The sequence below is a fragment of the Rattus norvegicus genome, chromosome 11 (assembly GCF_036323735.1).
Source record: "Rattus norvegicus strain BN/NHsdMcwi chromosome 11, GRCr8, whole genome shotgun sequence".
Lineage (NCBI taxonomy): Eukaryota > Metazoa > Chordata > Mammalia > Rodentia > Muridae > Rattus > Rattus norvegicus.
The window spans coordinates 25,073,216-25,094,291 of NC_086029.1; the positions used below are offsets into that span (position 1 = coordinate 25,073,216).

A 21,076-nucleotide genomic window follows, 5' to 3' on the forward strand; every position below is an offset into this window, starting at 1 on the left:
TCGAAGTCAACCGTGGGAGTGATCACGGGGACCCCAATGGAGGAGTTAGGGGAAGGACTGAAGGAGCTGAAAGGGCCTTATCTGGCATCAATGGGAGGGGAGGTCCTTGGTCCTATGAAGGCTCCATTCCCCAGTGTAGGGGAATGCCAGGGCGGGAGGTGGGAAGGAGTGAGTGATTGAGTGGGGGAGCATCTTCGTAGAAGCAGGAGGACGACGGGGGATGGGATAGGGAGTTTCTGGAGGGGAAACTGGGAAAGGGAATAATATTTGAAATGTAAATAAAATATCTAATTAAGAAAAATATCCAGCTGAAATGCCTCTGACCAGACTACAAACACTACGTGTGTGTGTGTGTGTGTGTGTGTGTGTGTGTGTGTGTGTGTGTGTGTAAGTGTGCTCGTGCAGATGTATGGGCTTTTTTACTCTATTGAACATCACCAACAATCCATTTTATTACATGCAGTGAATACACATGCTGTTTCTACCACATAAAAACTGAGTCATGTTAGCTTTTTGTGTTGATGGTTTGGTTTGCACCATTTTATTGCCCTTGACACATTGTCTATCTATTGCTTTCCTGGTTCCTAATATTCTTTAAAACCAAACATGGTATTTGCCCCGGAAGACTTTCCTTCGACATTTTTGAATAAAAAAATTCTTGCATGTGCTGCTTGAGTTTTACCCCATAGATTAAAACACAATTTGCTATGCTTACTAAGTATTTTAAGAAGTTATTACTAAATTTAAATCACATGCTCTCTCTAAAGAAGGGAGGTTTGGAACCTTCTTAGGTGTGAATGGAGGCCTCTGTGTGTATGTAGAATTGGGTTGCAGTATATTTAAAAGAAATGGTATTAATCCTTGCAACTGTATGAAGATTAAGAACAAATAAGCCCTCTCTCCTCCCTATTAAGGTCACAGAGCATCTCAGCTATTCTTATTAAAAACCAATGAGGCGCTAATCGACACTATTAAGCTCTGAAATACCTCAGCGTTCTTTCATTCTCTAAAATTACCTAAATTTTCTGCTGCCTAGCTACACCCCTCTGGGTTGCCAGTGGGACTGCTGTGGTCCAGATTACCCTGCAGCCTTTTGTTGGTGGTGATGTTGGTTTATTTGTTCACTCAGTAACTTTGTTACGTTTTCTTCTGATGAGATGGGATCTGTTGTATGTCTCAGGCTGGCCTTGAGCTTGTGATGTTTCTCCGGCCTCTACCTCCCTAGTTCAGGAGTTATAGATGTGGGCTACCACACCCAACTCCTGCTAGCCTAGCCTATGACGTCCCACATAGTCCTTTCCACATTGCTCTGAAATAAAAGTGAGTGAGGTTTTCTCTGCCATGACGTCACATCGCTGTCCTCTGCCAGCCCCTCAGGCCCCCACCCCCGACTTCACTGGTAACTCTCCTGCTTTGAAAGTTTCCTCTCTTTAACCCTCTTCTCATTCTGAGGTGTCCTGCCTGCACTGTCACCACTTACCTACCCCAGCCCTCTCCAGCCCCCACCCCCCTGCCTCAGCCCTGCTGTTTAATGTGGTAATTTAACTTCTGTCTTCTGGATTCCCATTCACACCTTAGCCCCTGCATCAGGGTGTGTAATACTTTGCTCCATTCATCTGCCCTGGAGGGCTTCATATCCCTCTCAAGCTTCCTGCCAGGATACCATGTAATGGGCTGTTCTGAGAATCAAATAGACAATGTTAAGTGTCTGGGACAGCCAATGGTATCCTCACCCTATTAATTTACTCACCCACTGCATACGTATATTCTGAGAGCTACCAAATTTATTTAGCCATCATCCACTAAATAAATTTCTGCCTGAGTGTTAAAGTATTTTCCTGTGTCCCATGGCTATGGTATGTAGAATTATCAACTATATTGTTTCAGCCAGTGTATGAAAAATATAATATATGAGGGCATATACAAAATTAAAACAAACCCTCTGTCCTTTTTATATCGGTTATCCTCCTAGTTATCTTCTGCTGTTTTCACATCATCCCATAATTTTAATGACCAGTTTTTTTTCATGTAACTGCAAGGTAGCTCTTGGCATTTTTTGTGGTTTCCGTTCCTATAGCTGCCCATGCAAGACTTCAGCCCAGTTCCAAACAAAAGCAAGACAAACTAAAAACTTAAAAATTCCCTAACATCCTTAACAACTGCTCTGTCAGACTGGAGAGATGGCTCAGTGGTTAAGAGCACTGACTGCTCTTCCAGAGGTCCTGAGTTCAAATCCCAGCAACCACGTGGTGGCTCACGACCATCTGTAATGAGATCTGATGCCCTCTTCTGGTGTGTCTGAGGACAGCTACAGTGTACTTATATGTAATAAATTTTTTAAAAATACTCTCTTACCTCTGTCTCTTCCATCCCCCCTCCATCCCCCCTCCCTCATTAGCTTTCTTGATGTTTCTCCCATTGAGTCATTCCAGCCTAGCACAGTATTTGAGACCCTAGGTCTCCTGCCTTTGCCCATCTTTCTCTCAGTCCCTGAACACACCCTCTTTTCTACTTGAGTCTGTATGAAGTTCTCTGGACTTATCTTGAGGTCACAGCACAGGTCTTATATCTCCTGTTATTTCACATGGCAAGCAAGCATTTCTCATTCTTGCAAGTCTGACTGCTTTCTTTCCAAAACTATCCTCTGCTGCCTGGGAAAAAAACAAAACAAAACAAAACAAACAAACAAAAGAAAACCAAGCAACTTTTTCCCCTTTAATTATGATTTTATCTATTTGTTTGAGATTATAATATAATTACATCATTTCTCCTTCCCTTCCTCCCTTGAAATCCTCCCATACACCCCTTCTTGCTCTCTTGCAAATTCATGCCCTCTTGTCCTATTAATTGCTACAAATGTACATATTTCTGAATACATAGATACACCCTGCTCAGCCTATAGAATGTTACTTGTATGTTTTTAGGGCTGACCATTTGGTACTGGATAAATTGTCACCATGTGCTTCTCTGAGGAAAACCATTTCTCCTGCTCTCTGCACTCCTTGGCTTCGTGTGTTTCTTTCCATAGGGTTGAGGCCCCTTGAGCCTTCCTAGTTCATGACAGAATGTACATTGGTGCCCTCCTCCTTCAGCTGCGGTGGTTGCGACATGGGTGTAGCTTCTGGCATCCCCAGGAAACACAGTCTCACAGGGTACTCTCTGCACTCTTTCTGCCTGTTCTGAGAGTCTTAGATGAGGGGGCACCAGTCTGTTCACTCCTTGGCCTTCACGCTGATCCCATGACTAGTTGCTCTGGCGTCTGTATCTGGTCCTCCATTTGAATTAAACGCTCTCCGGGGACTCTGAGCCTTTGCATTTTATCAGTGCTTTTTCCAGTACTTGATGAAGAAAACTATGGTAGTTGGGGAAATGCATGTAAATGCCTGAACTTTCTGTCAGTTCCATTTACTCAATGACTTGTGAGCTGTTACGTTCAGTCCGTGAAGGGATAGGAACGTGACTTCCTAGACATGCACAGTCCAAGGAAGCACTTTTAAAAAGTTAAGACCTATTTTTGCCTTTTGTAACAAACATATCTTATATGTTTATTATAGAACGCTTTTGAAACTCAAGATCCACTTTTTGGCATTGTAGAAAATATAAAAGTGCCAATAATCTATGTAGTAATCATATTGGAAGATATGTAGATAATCATATTCAGAGGATCAGAGGTGGGGAGGGGTGGTTGGAGGATAACAAGAAGAGGAAATGGTGTAATTATTTTATAATCTCAAAAAATAAATGATATACAGAAAAGAGTCCCAGAAGCCCTTACCTCTGCACATTTTCCCGCTGCTCCGAAAGCGCCGTCTGTTAGCATTGATTTACAAGCTGCAAGTACCATGACAGTGGGCCTTCCACCCTTGTCACCTTCAACACACAACACATAGTTGTGTTGAATATACCTTATGGGTTTATTTAGCCTGTCCCCCTCATGCTGGTGCTTGCGTTGTGTCCGCCTTTTCAGGGAGTGAACGATGTTGGGGTCCCATCTGGAGTTAAATCTTGGATGCGGTCTCTTCTCTTCCCTCAGCCTGTTCAGACCTGGGTCTGTCAAACAGATGTGTTCTATTTCCCATTGCCATGCCACTCCATCGTTGTAGCACTCATTGGGGGTGGTTATTTCTCTACGTCTCTCATTTTATATCCAAGTACTTGTTTTTACTACCTCAGTATCGCTCCGGCATGTTACCCCAAGTCACGCACCAGACGCCAGTCTTCGTGACTTGCTTCTGGCAGCCCATTCTCCCTTGACTGGTTCTCTGGCTGCAGTTGCTCTTGTTCAGTTGCTACTGACTCTGCCGAAAGACCTTTGGTGGCTTCCCTTCTTCCTAAAAATAGAGGCAAAATTCCCCAGGGAAAGCGGTCAGGACATCCTGTGACCTGCCGTTCAGTAACTTTATCTCTCCCATTGTCACTGCCTTTGCTGTCATCAGGAAGCTTTTTCTCATCAGACATGAACTCTGTTCTTGCTCTCCCCAAGATCATTGCATGTTGCAAACCATCCTCCTATAACATCTCGAAGTCCTCCTTTTTTGACCTAATACCTTTGCATCCTTTAGATTCAAGAATGAATATCAGATCCTCTTTTCGTGCTATCTTGGTATGGAGTTAGACACTCTGAGTCCCATACACCCTCTGCCCTGTGGCCTCTTTTGACCTGAGCATGTTATTGTCTGTGCCTTCCAAGCTTGTTTGTACTAACATGTCTATTTTATTCACCAAAATTAATAATATAACACTAAAGTTCCTGCTTATATTGCTATCTAAAAACCACTTGTAAAATTCGGTAACTTGACTCAACTATTTTATATTGTTCACAAGTCAGGGACTCTAAAAACATTTGCGTGGCTACTCCATCTCAGCTCAGCTGCTGAGGCTGAAAGCGCTCCTGTCAAGTGACTCGGTTCTCAATTCACATCCATGATGTCCCTCCCAGGCCTCTGTGGCTCCTCTGTCTTGCCACTTAACATTCAGCTTCCCACACACCACGCACTTCTCACCCCACACACCAGGTTTCTCATAGCATAGAGCCTCAGGCCATTGGCACTCCTTCGGCAGCAGCTGACTTCAAGGCAAGGCAAGAAAGTGGTCAGACCAAGCAAGAACCACGTTCAGAACTGGTGCATATCATTAACTGCTGTGTGATGGTTTGTGTATGCTTGGCCCAGGGTGTGGCACTATTAGGATGTATGGCCTTGTTGGAGTAGGTGTGTCACTGTGGGTGTGGACTTAAGACCCTCATCCTAGCTGCCCGGAAATCAGTATTCTGCTAGCAACCTTAATGAAGATGAAGGTGTAGAACTCTCAACTCTGCCTGCCCCATGCCTGTGTAGATGCTGCCATGCTCCCACTTTGATAATAGACTGAACCTCTAAACCTGTAAGCCAGTCCTAACTAAATGCTGTCCTTTAGAAGACTTGCCTTGGTCATGGTATCTGTTTGCAGCAGTAAAACCCTAAGATACTCTGCTATATTGGATTGTTTGAAGAACTTTCATGGCCTATCCACCAGTTGTAGTAGGGGGCATTATTTTGACACCTTGAAAAAAAAGTCTATAAATATATGTATATATATGTATGTATATATATATATATATCTTCTATTTGTTGTCTATGATTTAAAATCAATATGTCTAAAATGTAAAGTGTTCCCTCTAATTTTTTTTTTGCTGATAATGTTCTCATTGATTTAAATATCTAGCATATTTATCATCATAATAGGTATGGTAAATGTTAAAATACATATATTAATTGATTTTGTGTCTTGATTAGGGGCACCTATAAGTACTATGAAATCTATGTAAGAAGAGTTTAGCAGTGAGACCATTATAACATCATGACATTTAGTAAGCACATAAGGGTTCACATTGTTGGGCTGGGGAGATAATTTGGTTTGTAAAACTCTGACCTTGCAAACATGAGGACCTGACTTTTATTCGTTCTGCAGAATCTATGTGAAAATAAGCGAGGCACGGCGGCTTCCTTTTATTATGTTATCTCTGTGGAGCAGTGGTTCTCAACCTGTGGGTCATGACCCCTTTGGAGGGTGGCCTGACCCTTTCACAGGGGGCATGTAAGACCATCTAAAACCACAGATATTTACATTATGATTCATAACAGTAGCAAAATTACAGTTTTGAAGTAGACACAAAAATAATTTGATGGTCTGGAGCCACCATGACATGAGGAGTTGTATGAAGGGGTCATAGACATTAGGAAGGTTCAGAACCACTGCTGTAGAGGAGAATAAAGCTGATTCCTGGCCAGCCACTATAGCCTTTTCTGATAAACTTCAGACCAGTAAAAGACTCTCATAAACCGAGCTAGATGAAGCCTGAGGAACAATACTCAAGATTGTCATTTAGCCTCCATAATGTGTGCGCCTGTGCATGTGTGCGTGTGTGTGTGCATACACACAGACACAAAGACACACACTCAGGAGCATTCACACCTTTAATTATAAATATTTCAGTTTCTCCAGTGAATTACCAAGCTATTCCATTTATATCTGAAACTAAGTAAAATAGCTAATTCATACAATAGGGATCATCGTGTTTTCAGTCAGTAACAATAAAAATAATGTGTTTAAACTTTATTCACACCTGTTGTTTCAAACATCAGATGATGTGGCCTTGCTAGAGTTAGTATTTAGCAAAAATGTCCTGAATGGGGAAAATAATGTTCACATACGGGCTAGGAAATCATATTTTTTAATAATAAACAGCTTGAATTTTTATATTGTTGGAAGGAAAAGAAATTCAAATGACAAGGCAAGAAATTAAATTTTCTCTTTACAAATGCTCAGGAGGAACATTTTAAGCCATGATAGTGTTTGGGGGGAAGAAAATCTCAAAGGTTTTCCATTTTGTGTCTTGGTTGGTAAGGGCTGTACGGTGAACTGTAGGCACACCACTGTCATAAATTAGTGGAATCCCTCCCCTTTCCCTTGAACATGTTTATTATGCAGCCATCACTTTTGCAACAGTCGAGAGTGCTGTGAGTTACACACATATACTGTTGTATTATGTCACAAGACATCGAAACCCCCAAGGAGGGGTCTAGAGAGTTGAGGTTCATTTGTGTTAGGCCCGACCCGAGGACAACGTCCCGAAATAGCTTTTTGTTTTCCAATAGAATATATTACATATTTCAAACTGTGCATGTTTATCACACATTCCCTGGGCTGGCCTTATTTACGGATGGGTTGGGTAAAATTTTCTGCCTTTTCTCAGAATTTACATGGTTTGTCGTTAAAAAGGAGCCCCTGTTTAGCAGGAAGGTATTTCCTTCTCCAGACTGTGGTCCTCCAAGCACAACAATATGGGTGTGCTTTCACACTAGGGCTAGCTGTTCTACAGCAGTATATCAATGGTCAGAATGGTCCCGTTAGTGCTGAAAACCCAAAGGTGTCTTGAGAAAGAGAGAAAAGTCGCCTGTTCTGGTGGCTATACATGCTGACAAAAGGCTGTAAATTAACATTTAAGCACACTATTTTATTGCACTCCAAATTAAAGAGTGGCTTTCCTCCTATGTGTGTAACACATTCCGCATTGAAGCAATTACCCATTTTAATCTTTTAAGTAACTTCAGCTTTGGCACAGTTTTCATATTTCTTCTAATGCCACACACAAAGATAAATTAAAGCCACCCAGAAATGAAAACAAATCCATTGTATTATAGGACTCTGTGTGTGTATATGTTTGTATGTGTAAACATATCTACATGTGTAGCTATACAAACATGCAAAAGCATGCTTACTTTATGTAATATTGTGTGCTTGTGTGCATGTAACTCTTTGATGTAATTGTTAATTCTCATTTCTTAGTATTTTTTTACACGTCATCCATTTATAAAATGCCTCTTCTTGGCCTATAGAAAACATGGGAGGTGGGGAGGGGAGCTCCCCAGAAGGAAAGTGGTAGCCTTGGAAATATGGTTTGACTTAAATTCTGAGCTTATGTATAAGAACTTTGCAGCCTTTGAACTAACATATACTTCGGTGTAAAATGATGTCTTAAGAAAGCAAACCAGCAAGCTACAAGAATTAATTAACATCGTAAAGGATGGCTAGCCAGTGTCTCAATGAGTTGATTGTGGTGTTTCAAAGTGACTTTCGTAGTTTTCAATTTTCAGCAATAAAAAAAGTTTATTTGAAGTGTCTCCATGTATTGGGATCAAAAGCAAAAAAAAAAAAAAAAAAAAAAAAAAAGCTTACTTCAAAGAACTGCCAGACCACCCTCTAAACGGTGCTGTGTGAACTGACTTTTCCTCTGTACAGTAGACCTGCGTGGTTTGGACCATAGGTGGGTTTTGACTGCCTCCCATGTAGGTTTGTCTGCTTACGTTTCATTTCTGACCCAGCACTGTTCATTTCAAACCTTAGCCATGCATTCCCAGACATCCTTTGCAGAAGCCGAGTCTGCCACTACCTCCCTTTTGTCCTCCTGCCTCTCCTGGTCCTAAGGGAAAGACAGGGAACGCCAGCAGCAAACGCAAACTTTCCTCAAAGTGGAGCACTAGACACTGCTCTGCCCCATCTTACTCAATGAGTAGCATCATGGAGATGAAGAAGCGGGTGGGCGGACCAGCACTAACTCACCTCATCAATGAGAGCTTTGCTCTTAGACAGCATCTCTAAAGACATCTGTAGTCTTTAACCCATTTAACCACGTCTTCATGTGACTTACACTCTCATGCTCTCTCCTTGCCTCCCACATTTTGGGATTATCTGGTGATCTGGCAGATCCCAAGGACAGCTACCTTCTAACTCAGCTGGGCAGAATTCATGGTCTTCTCTGCTGAAGAGTGTATGTAGAGCCTGATGAACAGCTCTGCTGGGTCTTTTCACCTGACGTCCTTCACTGCATTGTCTCTTCTACCTGGCTTGGGAGGAGTCACAGACCAGGACTACTCCATGAAGAAGCTTGTGACCTTTCTTTTGTATGGAAGGGCCCCCATTAAAGAGCCATTCCCTTGCATTCTCCCTCGGTCAGAACACTTTCTTTGCATACTGTTGTTGTTTCCATTACAGTCCAAAGGAGCTCAGCCCTCTTAAACTTACTTACCTTTAAATGGAGTTCTTCAAGACTATGACAAGTGGCCAGGACCCAATAGTTCTGATTTCTGAGTGTGGTGTTCTTAGTATTTTCTTCATGTTTGGACTCATAACAAATTCTTGAACATTAGACTAAGTAGTGTTAACCTTCCTGAAAAGTCGGGTAGATCGATCCACAGAGCTAAGCACCAGCACCGACCCGAGGGTAGAAATGCAGTTAGGGTGACGAACGGATAGGTAATGGAGCAGTAAAAAGCAGGGGAGTTTAAAAAGAGTTCATAGCCTTTAGTGGAACTCGTAAGTGATTAAATCAGAGAAAATTGTTCTTGGATCTCATAGCTTTTCTTAATAGAATAAAGTCTAAAAGCAATTATGGCATATGCTGAATATGTATTTTTTGTAATCGTATGAAATTTTGCTGGATGTTGCCAAGATGAATAACTCCATTTGCTCTGAATAGCGGGAGGAGCAATTGAGAAAGGGGAGGAAGAAAATGTGTGCAGAACAAACTCTTTCACGTGTAATGTCTCCTGCAAATAATAATAAAAATAATAACACCAGCAACAACAATGATAATAATAACCAACTGAGAAAATTGGTAACTCTCAGGAAAAATATTATATGCCCCAAATAAGGGTTATCCCTGCCTTCTAAGTGAACATAATTGAATGAACAAACATGAGGATTAGATAACCAAATATCTTTATTTTGCCTTGAAAAAAAGAAGTCACCAGATATAGGATTGTCCACAGAAACTCGAATCGCCTCAGAGATAGCCCTGTGGGGGCTGATCTTGATTGCATTAATTAAGATGGAGAGCCTCACCCACTGTGGGCGGAGTCATCCCCTGGCTATAACCCCAGACTAAGAGCAGGTGGGCTGCAGCATTCACCCTTTGCCCTCTGCTTTCTGATTGTAGATCCAGTGTTGCCAGTAACCGTAAACTCCGGTCACCTGACTTCCCTGTCAGGTGGACTGTAGCTTTGAATGCTGCATCAGAAGAAGCCCTCTGTCCCTTCTATCATTATATCATAGTGTTTTATCACAGTGACAAGAAGAGGAAGTAAGATGCTAGGGGAGTCGCTGTTTGTTGCTGTAAGCTTCGACTTGCCAGTTAATGATTCATTGTTTTAGGTCTTGTCTTTTTTTTTTTTTTTCCTTTTTTTTTTTTCCGGAGCTGGGGACCGAACCCAGGGCCTTGCGCTTGCGAGGCAAGCGCTCTACCACTGAGCTAAATCCCCAACCTCTACTGTTTTGGGTCTTAAGTGCTGAGCTGAGCTTTCCTTGTCTTCCTACAGGCGGCAGCCGGTGAGTCCTCCTCCACCACCACGGCCAATTTCCCCACCACATACTTACGGCTACATTTCAGGACCCCTGGTCTCAGACATGGATACGGATGCCCCAGAAGAGGAGGAAGACGAAGCTGACATGGAAGTTGCTAAGATGCAGACCCGAAGGCTGTTGTTACGTGGGCTTGAACAGACCCCAGCATCTAGTGTTGGGGACCTCGAGAGCTCGGTCACTGGCTCCATGATCAATGGCTGGGGCTCAGCCTCAGAAGAGGACAACATTTCCAGTGGGCGCTCCAGTGTCAGTTCATCGGATGGTTCCTTTTTCACTGACGCTGATTTTGCCCAGGCAGTTGCCGCAGCCGCCGAGTATGCGGGCCTGAAGGTGGCTCGCCGCCAGATGCAGGATGCTGCTGGTGAGTCCTACGCTCCCTTCACCAGGAGATGCGCGCTGGTCACTAACCTTGTCCCATGTTTCCCGGGTGAAACAGTCCTCCAGCTTTTCTCTCTCTTTACTTCCTATGGAAAAGAAATTCAAGAATATGATTCGGTTTGATTATTTGTTAGCAAAGACTTTTCAAATTATTTATTTTACTTTTATAAACTCCATATAAGGTGACCGATGAGAGAGAAACTGACCATAATGTTATTGATGATAATTGTAGCAAATATGTACATATATTTACATATGTGTTTACATATATTTCTACATATATGCACATAGGTTATTTCTTTAAGGTTTAATTATATTCAGCAAAATGAACTATGTATATATTATAAATGGTTTTAATGCAGAATGTCACCAAAATGAACTTCATTTTGATAGTTCTAGTTAATTAACATTTCTGTAAGATATATAAGAAAATACCCCGTTAGAACACTGGAACCATTGGGAAATGGCTCCTTAACCTCTTATATTAGTCCCTGGAATCACAATCCCTGATAGAAACTCCATCAGAGAGAAAGGTTATTCTTTGACCCAGTGAGGAGGGCAGGGCAGACAAGTTCTTGTGGGTGCTTGTGTCTGTGGCTGCTCACACTGGAGGACAGATCAGGCTGGGAATCCCGCTAGGAATAGCAAGGGTTTAATCCCCCTCCAAAGGCCTGGCTCTCAGGACCCACGTCTGCCAGCCAGACCCTGGTTTACAAAGGTTCCATGCAGAATTACCAACCAGAGAACAGCACTCGCTGTGAAAGCCTGTGGAGGAACAGTGAAACCGAAACGCCTCTGTGTGCTTCGTATCACTTTAACTGAAAAGATGTTTGAAATATGCATACATCTTCAAGCATAAATGTTTCATATTTTTAATCTAAAAGTTGAAAGAGCGAGTTAATATAAATGCATATTACGTTTCCTCATCTCCCCTCCCCCTTTCACCGCTGGATCCTGGTATAATGAACTTACTTATTTTTAAATCATTTTCACTTAATTCCTCCTCTCCTACTTAGAGAGGAGATGGCATGAGAAAGAAAATAATTGGATTTTCAACAAACATTGTTTGGTCTTTGTTTGGAATAAATATGCATATGTATATATTATGCATGTGTGTTTATATTATGTGCGTGTGTGTGTGTGTGTGTGTGTGTGTGTGTGTGTGTGTGTGTACTTGTGTCTGTCTATATTTCTGGTAGTCATGGAAATAATGATAGTTAAGGAAAACAATATGGCCGATAGAAAAGAAACATATTTCAGGAAATGAAAAGATCACCACAAACCAAAAACTTCTGCCTGTTTTAATTTTCCTAGTTTAGGAACTGTCACACTGCTAGATTCCCTGGCTTCCATAAGATACTGTACTGCTCATTACAGTTTATGAGTGTAGAATATAGTCAGATAGTTCAGTTACGACACAAGGCCATCTCTCTACATTATTCATTGTGTGTAAAAAAAGATATCTAATATTTATCAGCACATTTGCACAAAATATGTATTTACTTCAGGCCTAATGTTTTATAAAATTCAACCAAACAATCTTTTTCCCAGTAGCCACTAAATGTAGTAATACATGCAAACCTAATTATCTGTATTAATTAATAAATAACATATATATGCTTTACCTTAGTTCATAATCCTCTATAAAAAAAATAAGTACATGAAATTAAGCGGCTCAAACCACTATTTTCAGATTGCATTAATGGCACGTCTCAGCTCATTAAGTCAACGAGACATGGGAGTAACGTTGAAAATTCATCTGTAACCGACCTTATGCCTCAGGGTCTACGAGTAGTAGATGGCCTTATACAATAGAATGAGTAATGGTTGCCATCTCAGGCCTAATTCTCTGTTTTCATGGATACGTAACCTTAATTGTAATCATCTCCATCATAGCTAAAGAGAGTTGGGTTTAATATTTTATTGTATTGTAATCCCGTGGCACTTCTGGTCCCATTTGGCTCATAATTACAATGGACTAAACATGCACTGGCCTCTGCCTATTACAATATTCTTTTCCAGAAATGGCGGTGCTTATCGTGTAACTTGGAGTTAATATGAATGGATAACCCAATCGCATTGCTTCTCACTTGGCTGCATTAATGTCTGTTATTTAATGTGCCTCAGTTAGCACTTTTAAATGTGTCAATTCCGATGGCTGTGACTTCTCCTGTCTATAGCCAGAGGACATGTCTGATTCCCAAGGCCATCTAAAGATTCTTGTGGCTCAATGGAGAATGGTGGATTTTTGGGTGGAATTTCTAGAAACCAAAACACTTTAGGTCAGCACAGCACTGAAAGCCTTCAAGTCCCGTTTTCGATGAAACAAGTTGGACCTGGCCAGGGACTTCGATGACACCGAAATGTGCCATGTCTGCTCAGTAAATTAAACGTTTACTATCACCTAACAATGTTGCCTCTTCAAAAATAACCGTCTTTACCATGCTGGAGTCATGGGGCCACTGACTATGAGGATTGACTAATATCTTGAGGCAGAAAAGACACAGAAGTATAGTTAGGTGAGACTGTGTATGTGAGCTTGATCAATGTCAGAACACTTCCAGAGAGAATGTCCAAGGATGTTATTAAGTTATTAGGGTTCTACTGGGAAGAATACTACCGCCAGACTTAATTGAATTAAGGGGGTAATTAATCCAGGTCATTTTTACAACATGAATTTTTTAAGGAGTCTGATTCTTCCTCACGACGAAGCAGCGAGCGCTGAGTGTGTGATACATGAAAATAACAGCAGTCTTGTTTTAAGAACATTTTAGTGATGATAGCGGGAAAACACAATTGCAGGGTTCCCCTTAAATAAGTAGGATCGTGAACTCCAGCCGAATGAAAGTCCTGTGGTATTTACGGAAAGAAAAAGACTGTGGGTGCTTTAGGGGTGTTTTCTCCAGTTAGCGTAAATGGAGGGAGAGAGGCACTTGGTTATTTGGTGGGTGCTGAGTTTTAAAACCAGGAATTGTCTCCAAGCTTGAGTGTTTTTGCTTTGGCTGTTTGCGTGACATTACAGTTCATTGATGACTCTGCCTCTGGCTCTCCTCCTCAGGCCGCCGACACTTCCATGCCTCCCAGTGCCCTAGGCCCACGAGTCCTGTGTCTACAGACAGCAACATGAGTGCTGCTGTAATCCAGAAAGCCAGACCCACCAAGAAACAGAAGCACCAGCCAGGACATCTGCGCAGAGAGGCCTACACAGATGGTAAGTCCATGGACACGGATGGAAACATCTCTGAGGCTTGCCTGTTTGCCCGATGTCTCGGGGGCCAGCGAGTGTGCGCACTGACATCAGAAATCACGTAGCCTTGTGTTAGTTACAGGGGCGGAATTCTTCCACATCTTGGCACCTGTCTCTAGCCTCTGCATTCTTCTTAAACAGCAGGTTATTGAAGAATTAAATCAGTACTTTTTTTTTAAAAGTATGTTCGGTAGCGTCACACAATGGCCACGAGTCTCGTTGGTGTCCTAGCGTCAGCTGCACTGATCATACCTCCAGGATATTTCTGTTTCCTTCCTTCCATCGTTTAAAATTAATTCTGCTCTGAAACAGGGCAGTAAAGGTCCCGGGATATTTCTTTTCGCAACCACGGTGGCTTTACAGGTAGCCCGTGTGCCGCCGCAAAGGCACCTCAGACCCCCTTCTTGGTGCCTTCACGTGCAATATGGACCCTTGCGAAGAGGGAACACTTGTATTGTCAAGGGGACAGAGGGAGATAAGACAAACCTCGTGATGTTGTCTAGAGAAAGCCTTTAATGAAAGTGCCTCAGGTGGCCCAGCATTTATTAAAGCAGCACCACCTTCTCATTTTATAGAACAGCCCTCGGGCCTTATTGGAAATTCATGTGAGATAAATTCTCTCAGACTCACCCGTCTTGTCAAGTTTTCGGAATCTGCTAAAGGGGTGGGGGGAAGAATGGTGTCACAGTCACTTTCTCCACATCTGGGGTGTCTGCCACAATCTGATTAGGACTTTCCTGACCAAGCAGCAGTTTTTCATAAAGACTATCAGTTGCTATTATCATCCGAAAGCTTCATATTATAGATTCTTATCCAAGGTTACGGGGAGGGTTTGGAGGCACTCCCCCCCCCCCACCCCTGGCGAGTCTTGCCACTTGACAGAAAAATTTAATACAAACTCACAGCACAAGTAACGTGGCGACGAGCGGTTGTCCGCGCTATGATCCGAAGTTTTTTCTGAGCATTTTTCCCTCACAAGCGTCTGGCTGATATTAGCCCACATTAAATACTGGTATGACACAGCACACCTGGGCCTCTGTCCCTGCTTCTGCCCAGCACTCTCTTGTCAGTGAAACCCAGCTGTCAGAACATTATCTGATTTTGAAGGCTTATTACAGTGGCCCTGAGTCTGTTTGCCTCTGTGGCAGGACAAACACGAGGTGTAAATCCTCAAACTATACAGGCAATCTTACATTTATGGGACCCCTGTAATGGCGTTTTACAAGTTTTATTGCTGTTTTATCAATGGCTATTATCTAGAAGACAGGAATCTTCACTGGAAGGCTGCTCAAACGTCAAGCCTGGATGTAAACACATCTAAATTGAACTCGTATGGGAAAAAATCTGGCCTAAAACTTGGTGCAGATATTTCTACCTCTTATTTATATGTATTTGGAGAGGAGTCTGGCCACGCCTTCAAAAATGGTTTAACTAGTGAAGGCTTGCTAGGTTAACCAGCACAGTATCACACTTGTATAGCATGCCATTCTTAAGAATTCTGAGCCGTAATTGTGTCCTCCCTCCGTCCTACAGGACTTGTTTTACCGTATTGAGAAACTAAATACGAATGGCAAGTAATCCACAAATAAAAAGAATTAAATCGAATGAGAAAGCACTCAGGTTATTTTTTTTTTTTACTTAATTTCAGGAATACCAAAGAATGATATTAAAACACGTTTAGAGCTAAAAAGTTAATGTGAAATATTACTTGGATTTCGAATAGCTCATTTCACAAAAGTAGTTATGCAAATTATCAGTGCTTACTCCTGCACAAAAGATAATAATAGTTTTCTGTAATGAAAATAAATAATGGAGAAAAAAAATAAAGCTGCTTTTAAATTATAGCTTTATCTTCCTTCAACAGAGTGAACTATGTATCCTTAAATTAAGACTACTAGACTGTTTCTTCAACTCATTTCTGAATATATCTTTGCAGACACTGCATATTATTTATACCTCCTAAAATGGATATTAATTATTTAAAACCACAAAATCCAGATCATTCTTAATGCACCCATCAAAAGACATGCAAACTGTCACTCACACTTCATAATTCAAGCCCCTGGCTTTGTGTTCCTCTCCCACCATCTACACCAAAGCTACTGTGTGTACTCTTGATAGCGTCTCTGAAATAGAGACAAAGGGGTTTTCTCGGAAAGCAATTCCATCAGGTTACTGCACTGCACTGAGAAAAAGAGATCTGAGGGGCTGGAGAGGTGGTTCAACGGTTTAAGAGCACTGACTCCTCTTCCAAAGGACCTGGGTTCAATTCCTAGCTCCTAAATGTCTGGACCTCCACTTCCAGGGTACCTGACACCCTCACACAGGTATACATGTTGGATAAACACTATGCACATAAAATAAACATTTTTAAAAGAGAATATATCTACACATCATACTGTATACCATCCCAGTAGCTACATTTTCACAGTATTAAAAGATTAATGGGTAGAAGGAAGAGGTTGAGATGTCTTTTATTAAAAATCAGAATTAAACATATAGTAAAGTATGGAGTAGCTGGTAACTTTTTTGTTTCCTTTTTTTTTTTAATAAACCTCCCTTCTTTTCTTTTCTAAGATTTGTCTTATTTATATGAGTACACGGTCACTGTCTTCAGACACACCAGAAGAGGGCATCAAATCTCATTACAGATGGTTGCAAGCCACTATGTAGTTGCTGGGAATTGAACTCAGGACCTCTGGAGAAGAAGTCAGCATTCTTTTTTTATTTTAATTTTTTTCCATCTTTACTAAATTAGGTATTTCTTATTTACATTTCAAATGTTATTCCCTCTTCCGGGTTCCAGGCCAACATCCCCCTAGCCCCTCCCTCTCCCCTTTTATATGGATGTTCTCCTCCCCATCCTCCCCCCATTTCCACCCTCCCCGCAAGAATCCGGTTCATTGGGGGTCCAGCCTTGGCAGGACCAAGGGCTTCCCCTTCCACTGGTGCTCTTACTAGGCTATTCATTGGTACCTATGCAGTTGGAGCCCAGGGTCAGTCCATGTATAGGCTTAGTCCCTGGAAGCTCTGTTTGGTTGGCATTGTTGTACATATGGGGTCTCAAGCCCTTTCAGCTCTTCCAGTCCTTTCTCTGATTCCTTCAACGGGGGTCCCGTTCTCAGTTCAGTGGTTTGCTGCTGGCATTCACCTATGTATTTGCCATATTCTGGCTGTGTCTTTCAGGAAAGATCTACATCCGGTTCCTTCAGCCTGCACTTCTTTGCTTCATCCATCTTATCTAGTTTGGTGACTGTATATGTATAGGCCACATGTGGGGCAGGCTCTGAATGGGAGTTCCTTCAGCCTCTGTTCTAAACTTTGCCTTCCTATCCCCTCCCAAGGATATTCTTGTTCCCCTTTTAAAGAAGGAGTGAAGCATTCGCATTTTGGTCATCCTTCTTGAGTTTCATGTGTTCTGTGCATCTAAGGTAATTCGAACATTTGGGTTAATACACTCTTATCAATGAGTGCATACTATGTGTGTTTTTCTGTGCTTGGGTTACCTCACTCAGGATGATATTTTCCAGTTCCATCCATTTGCCTATGAATTTCATAAAGTCATTGTTTTTGATAGCTGAGTAATATTCCATTGTGTAGATGTACCACATTTTCTGTATCCATTCCTCTGTTGAAGGCATCTGGGTTCTTTCCAGCTTCTGGCTATTATAAATAAGGCTGCGATGAACATAGTGGAGCATGTGTCTTTTTTATATGTTGGGGCATCTTTTGGGTATATGCCCAAGAGAGGTATAGCTGGGTCCTCAGGCAGTTCAATGTCCAATTTTCTGAAGAACCTCCAGACTGATTTCCAGAATGGTTGTACCAGTCTGCAATCCCACCAACAATGGAGGAGTGTCCCTCTTTCTCCGCATCCTCGCCAGCATTTGCTGTCACCTGAGTTTTTGATCTTAGCCATTCTCACTGGTGTGTGGTGGAGTCTCAGGGTTGTTTTGATTTGCATTTCCCTTATGACTAAAGATGTTGAATATTTCTTTGGGTGCTTTTCAGCCATCCGGCATTCCTCAGCTGTGAATTCTTTGTTTAGCTCTGAACCCCATTTTTTAATAGGGTTATTTGTCTCCCTACAGTCTAACTCGTGAGTTCTTTGTATATTTTGGATATAAGGCCTCTATCTGTTGTAGGATTGATAAAGATCTTTTCCCTATCTGTTGGTTGTCGTTCTGTCCTAACCACAGTGTCCTTTGCCTTACAGAAGCTTTGTAGTTTTATGAGATTCCATTTGTCGATTCTTGATCTTAGAGCATAAGCCATTGGTGTTTTGTTCAGGAAATTTTCTCCAGTGCCCATGTGTTCGAGATGCTTCCCCGCCTTTTCTTCTATTAGTTTGAATGTATCTGGTTTGATGTGGAGGTCCTTGATCCACTTGGACTTAAGCTTTGTACAGGGTGATAAGCATGGATCGATCTGCATTCTTCTACATGCACAGGCAGCACTCTTAAGCACTGAGCCATCTCTCCAGCCCTTCCTTTATTTCTAAGCACTGTGTGTTGACTGTGTTGGATGAGTTTGTTTCTTGAGTATCAGTTTTGAGAACTATGTTCAGAATGGGTAACATTGAGCTTAGAGGGCCTTTGCTTTATAAATATCATCCAAATTTCAATTTTCCCAGTAAATTACTTTCTAAAGCATCCAAAGGAATAAACAAGACCTCATTCTGAGTCAATAACGTGTAATTTTTGAGGATTTCTCTCAGCTAGTCTTTATCTGTTGATTGATCTGTCTCGAAACAATACTGCAGACTTTACAATTAAAGCAGCACAATGCATTGCCTCAGAGCTCTGGAGGAGAAAGTGTGAGACTCAGTTGCCAGCAGGGGTGCATGCTCTGGAGGCCTTCCTCCTGTGTCTTCTCAGTCTCCCCTCAGCCTGTAATTGTTCTCTAGACTCTTTTTATCAGAGCATTAGTCTTATTGGATTGGACCCCATCTAGTAAGCTCACTTTAATTTTATTGCTTCTGTGAAGATTGCAAACACACTCACATTCTTGGATAGCGGGGGTTTTGGTCTGAGTGAGGTGTTTGGCAGGAACATGGTGCACAGCACAAGAACCCTCCAACCCCTCCAACGTCATGGCCATGCCTCGCCCTGTAGGTAAATACAAGGCATCATGAACGCCCAGAGAACCCTTGCCTGTGAAGCAGGTTACCACGTCATCCAGTTCTCCTCACAGCATTGATTATTTATTTCCTGTTTGCTGTTTTCAGGCTTCACCCAGCTGGAGGACAAGATTAAAAGATATGAATATTTATCAGCTGAAGTCTGTGGAGTTTAAGTACATTTCTAGGACCTTCTAATAGACTCTTTCCTGCCCCCTCCCCCAACCCTCCCGATACATTTACATACTTCATTTAAAAACCAAATCTATAATATTTCTTTAGTCCTCCTTTTCATAAATTATAAATTCACCACCCACTTTAGAATGATGTTATCTTGACTTGATTTATCTTTAATTACAAGGTCTTGGGACTTTGAGCAGCTACATTAATAGAGTGGGGGATCTGTCTGGCAAGTTAATGCTCTGCTGGCACACTTACCTACATGTGTGTTCCTACGTATTTCTTTATGTGAGCGATAGTTTGTTAGCTGGGGCTTCTTGGAAAGAGAGAATATGTTAATAAGATTACACGCGGAGAAAAGGAAAGATGGCTGAGAGGGTAAGAGTACTTGCTGCTCTCATAGGGGACCCAGGTTCAGTTCTGGTCACCTACAGGGCACCTTAAAATAAGTTATAATTCCATATCCAGGTGATTGGATAGCCTGGTTGGCCGCCAAGGACACCAGGTATGCATACAGTGCTCATATATACTAATGCATAAATTGGGGGAAAGCAATGTTGAGCAGTAAGAGAAAGAGAGAACCATTCATGTAAAAGTAGCCTCTAGTTTAGCTTTGTAATTATTTCATGATACCCACAGAAGAGGAATTTCTTCAACAATCTGTTTATAAGACATACGAAACCTGCTAGCATTTCTGTCAGTTAAGTACAGGAAGTTACGATTCTTAGCACAGTCACTGGGTTCTCTTTTTAACCGGAGTTACAGACAACATCTATCCAGAATATCCAGTAATAGATTTCCTTTTGAACTTTCGGTTCCCAGGACTCTGCTTGATCTTTTGATAGCAATAATTTTAGTTTTCAGTGCCCTGAAGAGCCCAGATATTTTATTTACTAAAAGTGACAGTCTCTTGCCTCCTGATAATGTGTCTGCAGTTGCTTTGTGTTTATAGCAAACAGCAGACTAGGAGTACACAGATCCTCTCGCGCCTTGCCTGCAGGTATGCTTTGGATTAGCTTCTAGTTTTACTCTGAGCTTGCTTCCAGCCACTACGCCTTTGCATCTCCTGTTTACACCACTGACTAAAGTCTCTTTCTTAACTCTTTCTTGCCTTCTTCAGGTTCAGTGTGTGTGTGTGTGTGTGATGTAACACATCACATTCTCCTACAGAGATAGATCTGCAATACATCTATCTTCCCACTTAGCATCAACCCAAGAGTAGCAAGGGAGGGAGGACTTGAATCCTCAATACTTATCTCTAAATACTGCCTTGGGGCTGGGCATGGTGTGGCAGCCTGTTAGCTCAGCAATTAGGTGGCAGTGGCAACTGGTTCTCTGTGAGTTCAAGGCCAGTTTAGCCGACATAGTGAGATCCTATCTCAAAAACAAAACAAAAACCAGAAACAAACAAATGGAAACAAAAGCTGTTTTTGCAAAAACTTCTGTGAAGTCATCAACAGATGGGAAATCTGTGCTGTGGTGACTGGCTGTATGTGTGTCAGAATAAGGTACTAGGATTCCAGCATTAGGAGAAAACCATTCCACCGTCTGGACTTCGGCCACGGGGTGTGGAGACTGTTAAAAGCATATTGTAGCACAGTAAGCCATGACATAGGGTAATAAAGGTTTTTAAATGAAGGATTCCCTAATGAAAACAGCAAGATATAAAATGGTATTCAGGCTTTTCTATTTTACAGTGAAGTACAATTTATTCTGATATCTTGGCCTCGACCTGAGGTGTCAAAGAAAAT

General features: G+C 41.8%; 1 protein-coding gene across 19 annotated transcripts in view; it reads left to right on the plus strand.

The window, feature by feature from the left end:
• Robo1 (roundabout guidance receptor 1) overlaps positions 1-21,076 on the plus strand; it is a 1,040,826-nt gene that overhangs the window by 1,005,347 nt on the left and 14,403 nt on the right. For all 19 annotated transcript variants that reach the window (XM_063270751.1, XM_063270753.1, XM_063270742.1 and 16 more), the window contains 2 exons: positions 10,356-10,762; positions 13,838-13,990. In XM_063270751.1, the coding sequence (XP_063126821.1) occupies positions 10,356-10,762; positions 13,838-13,990 (560 nt within the window). The remainder of the gene's footprint in view (positions 1-10,355; positions 10,763-13,837; positions 13,991-21,076) is intronic.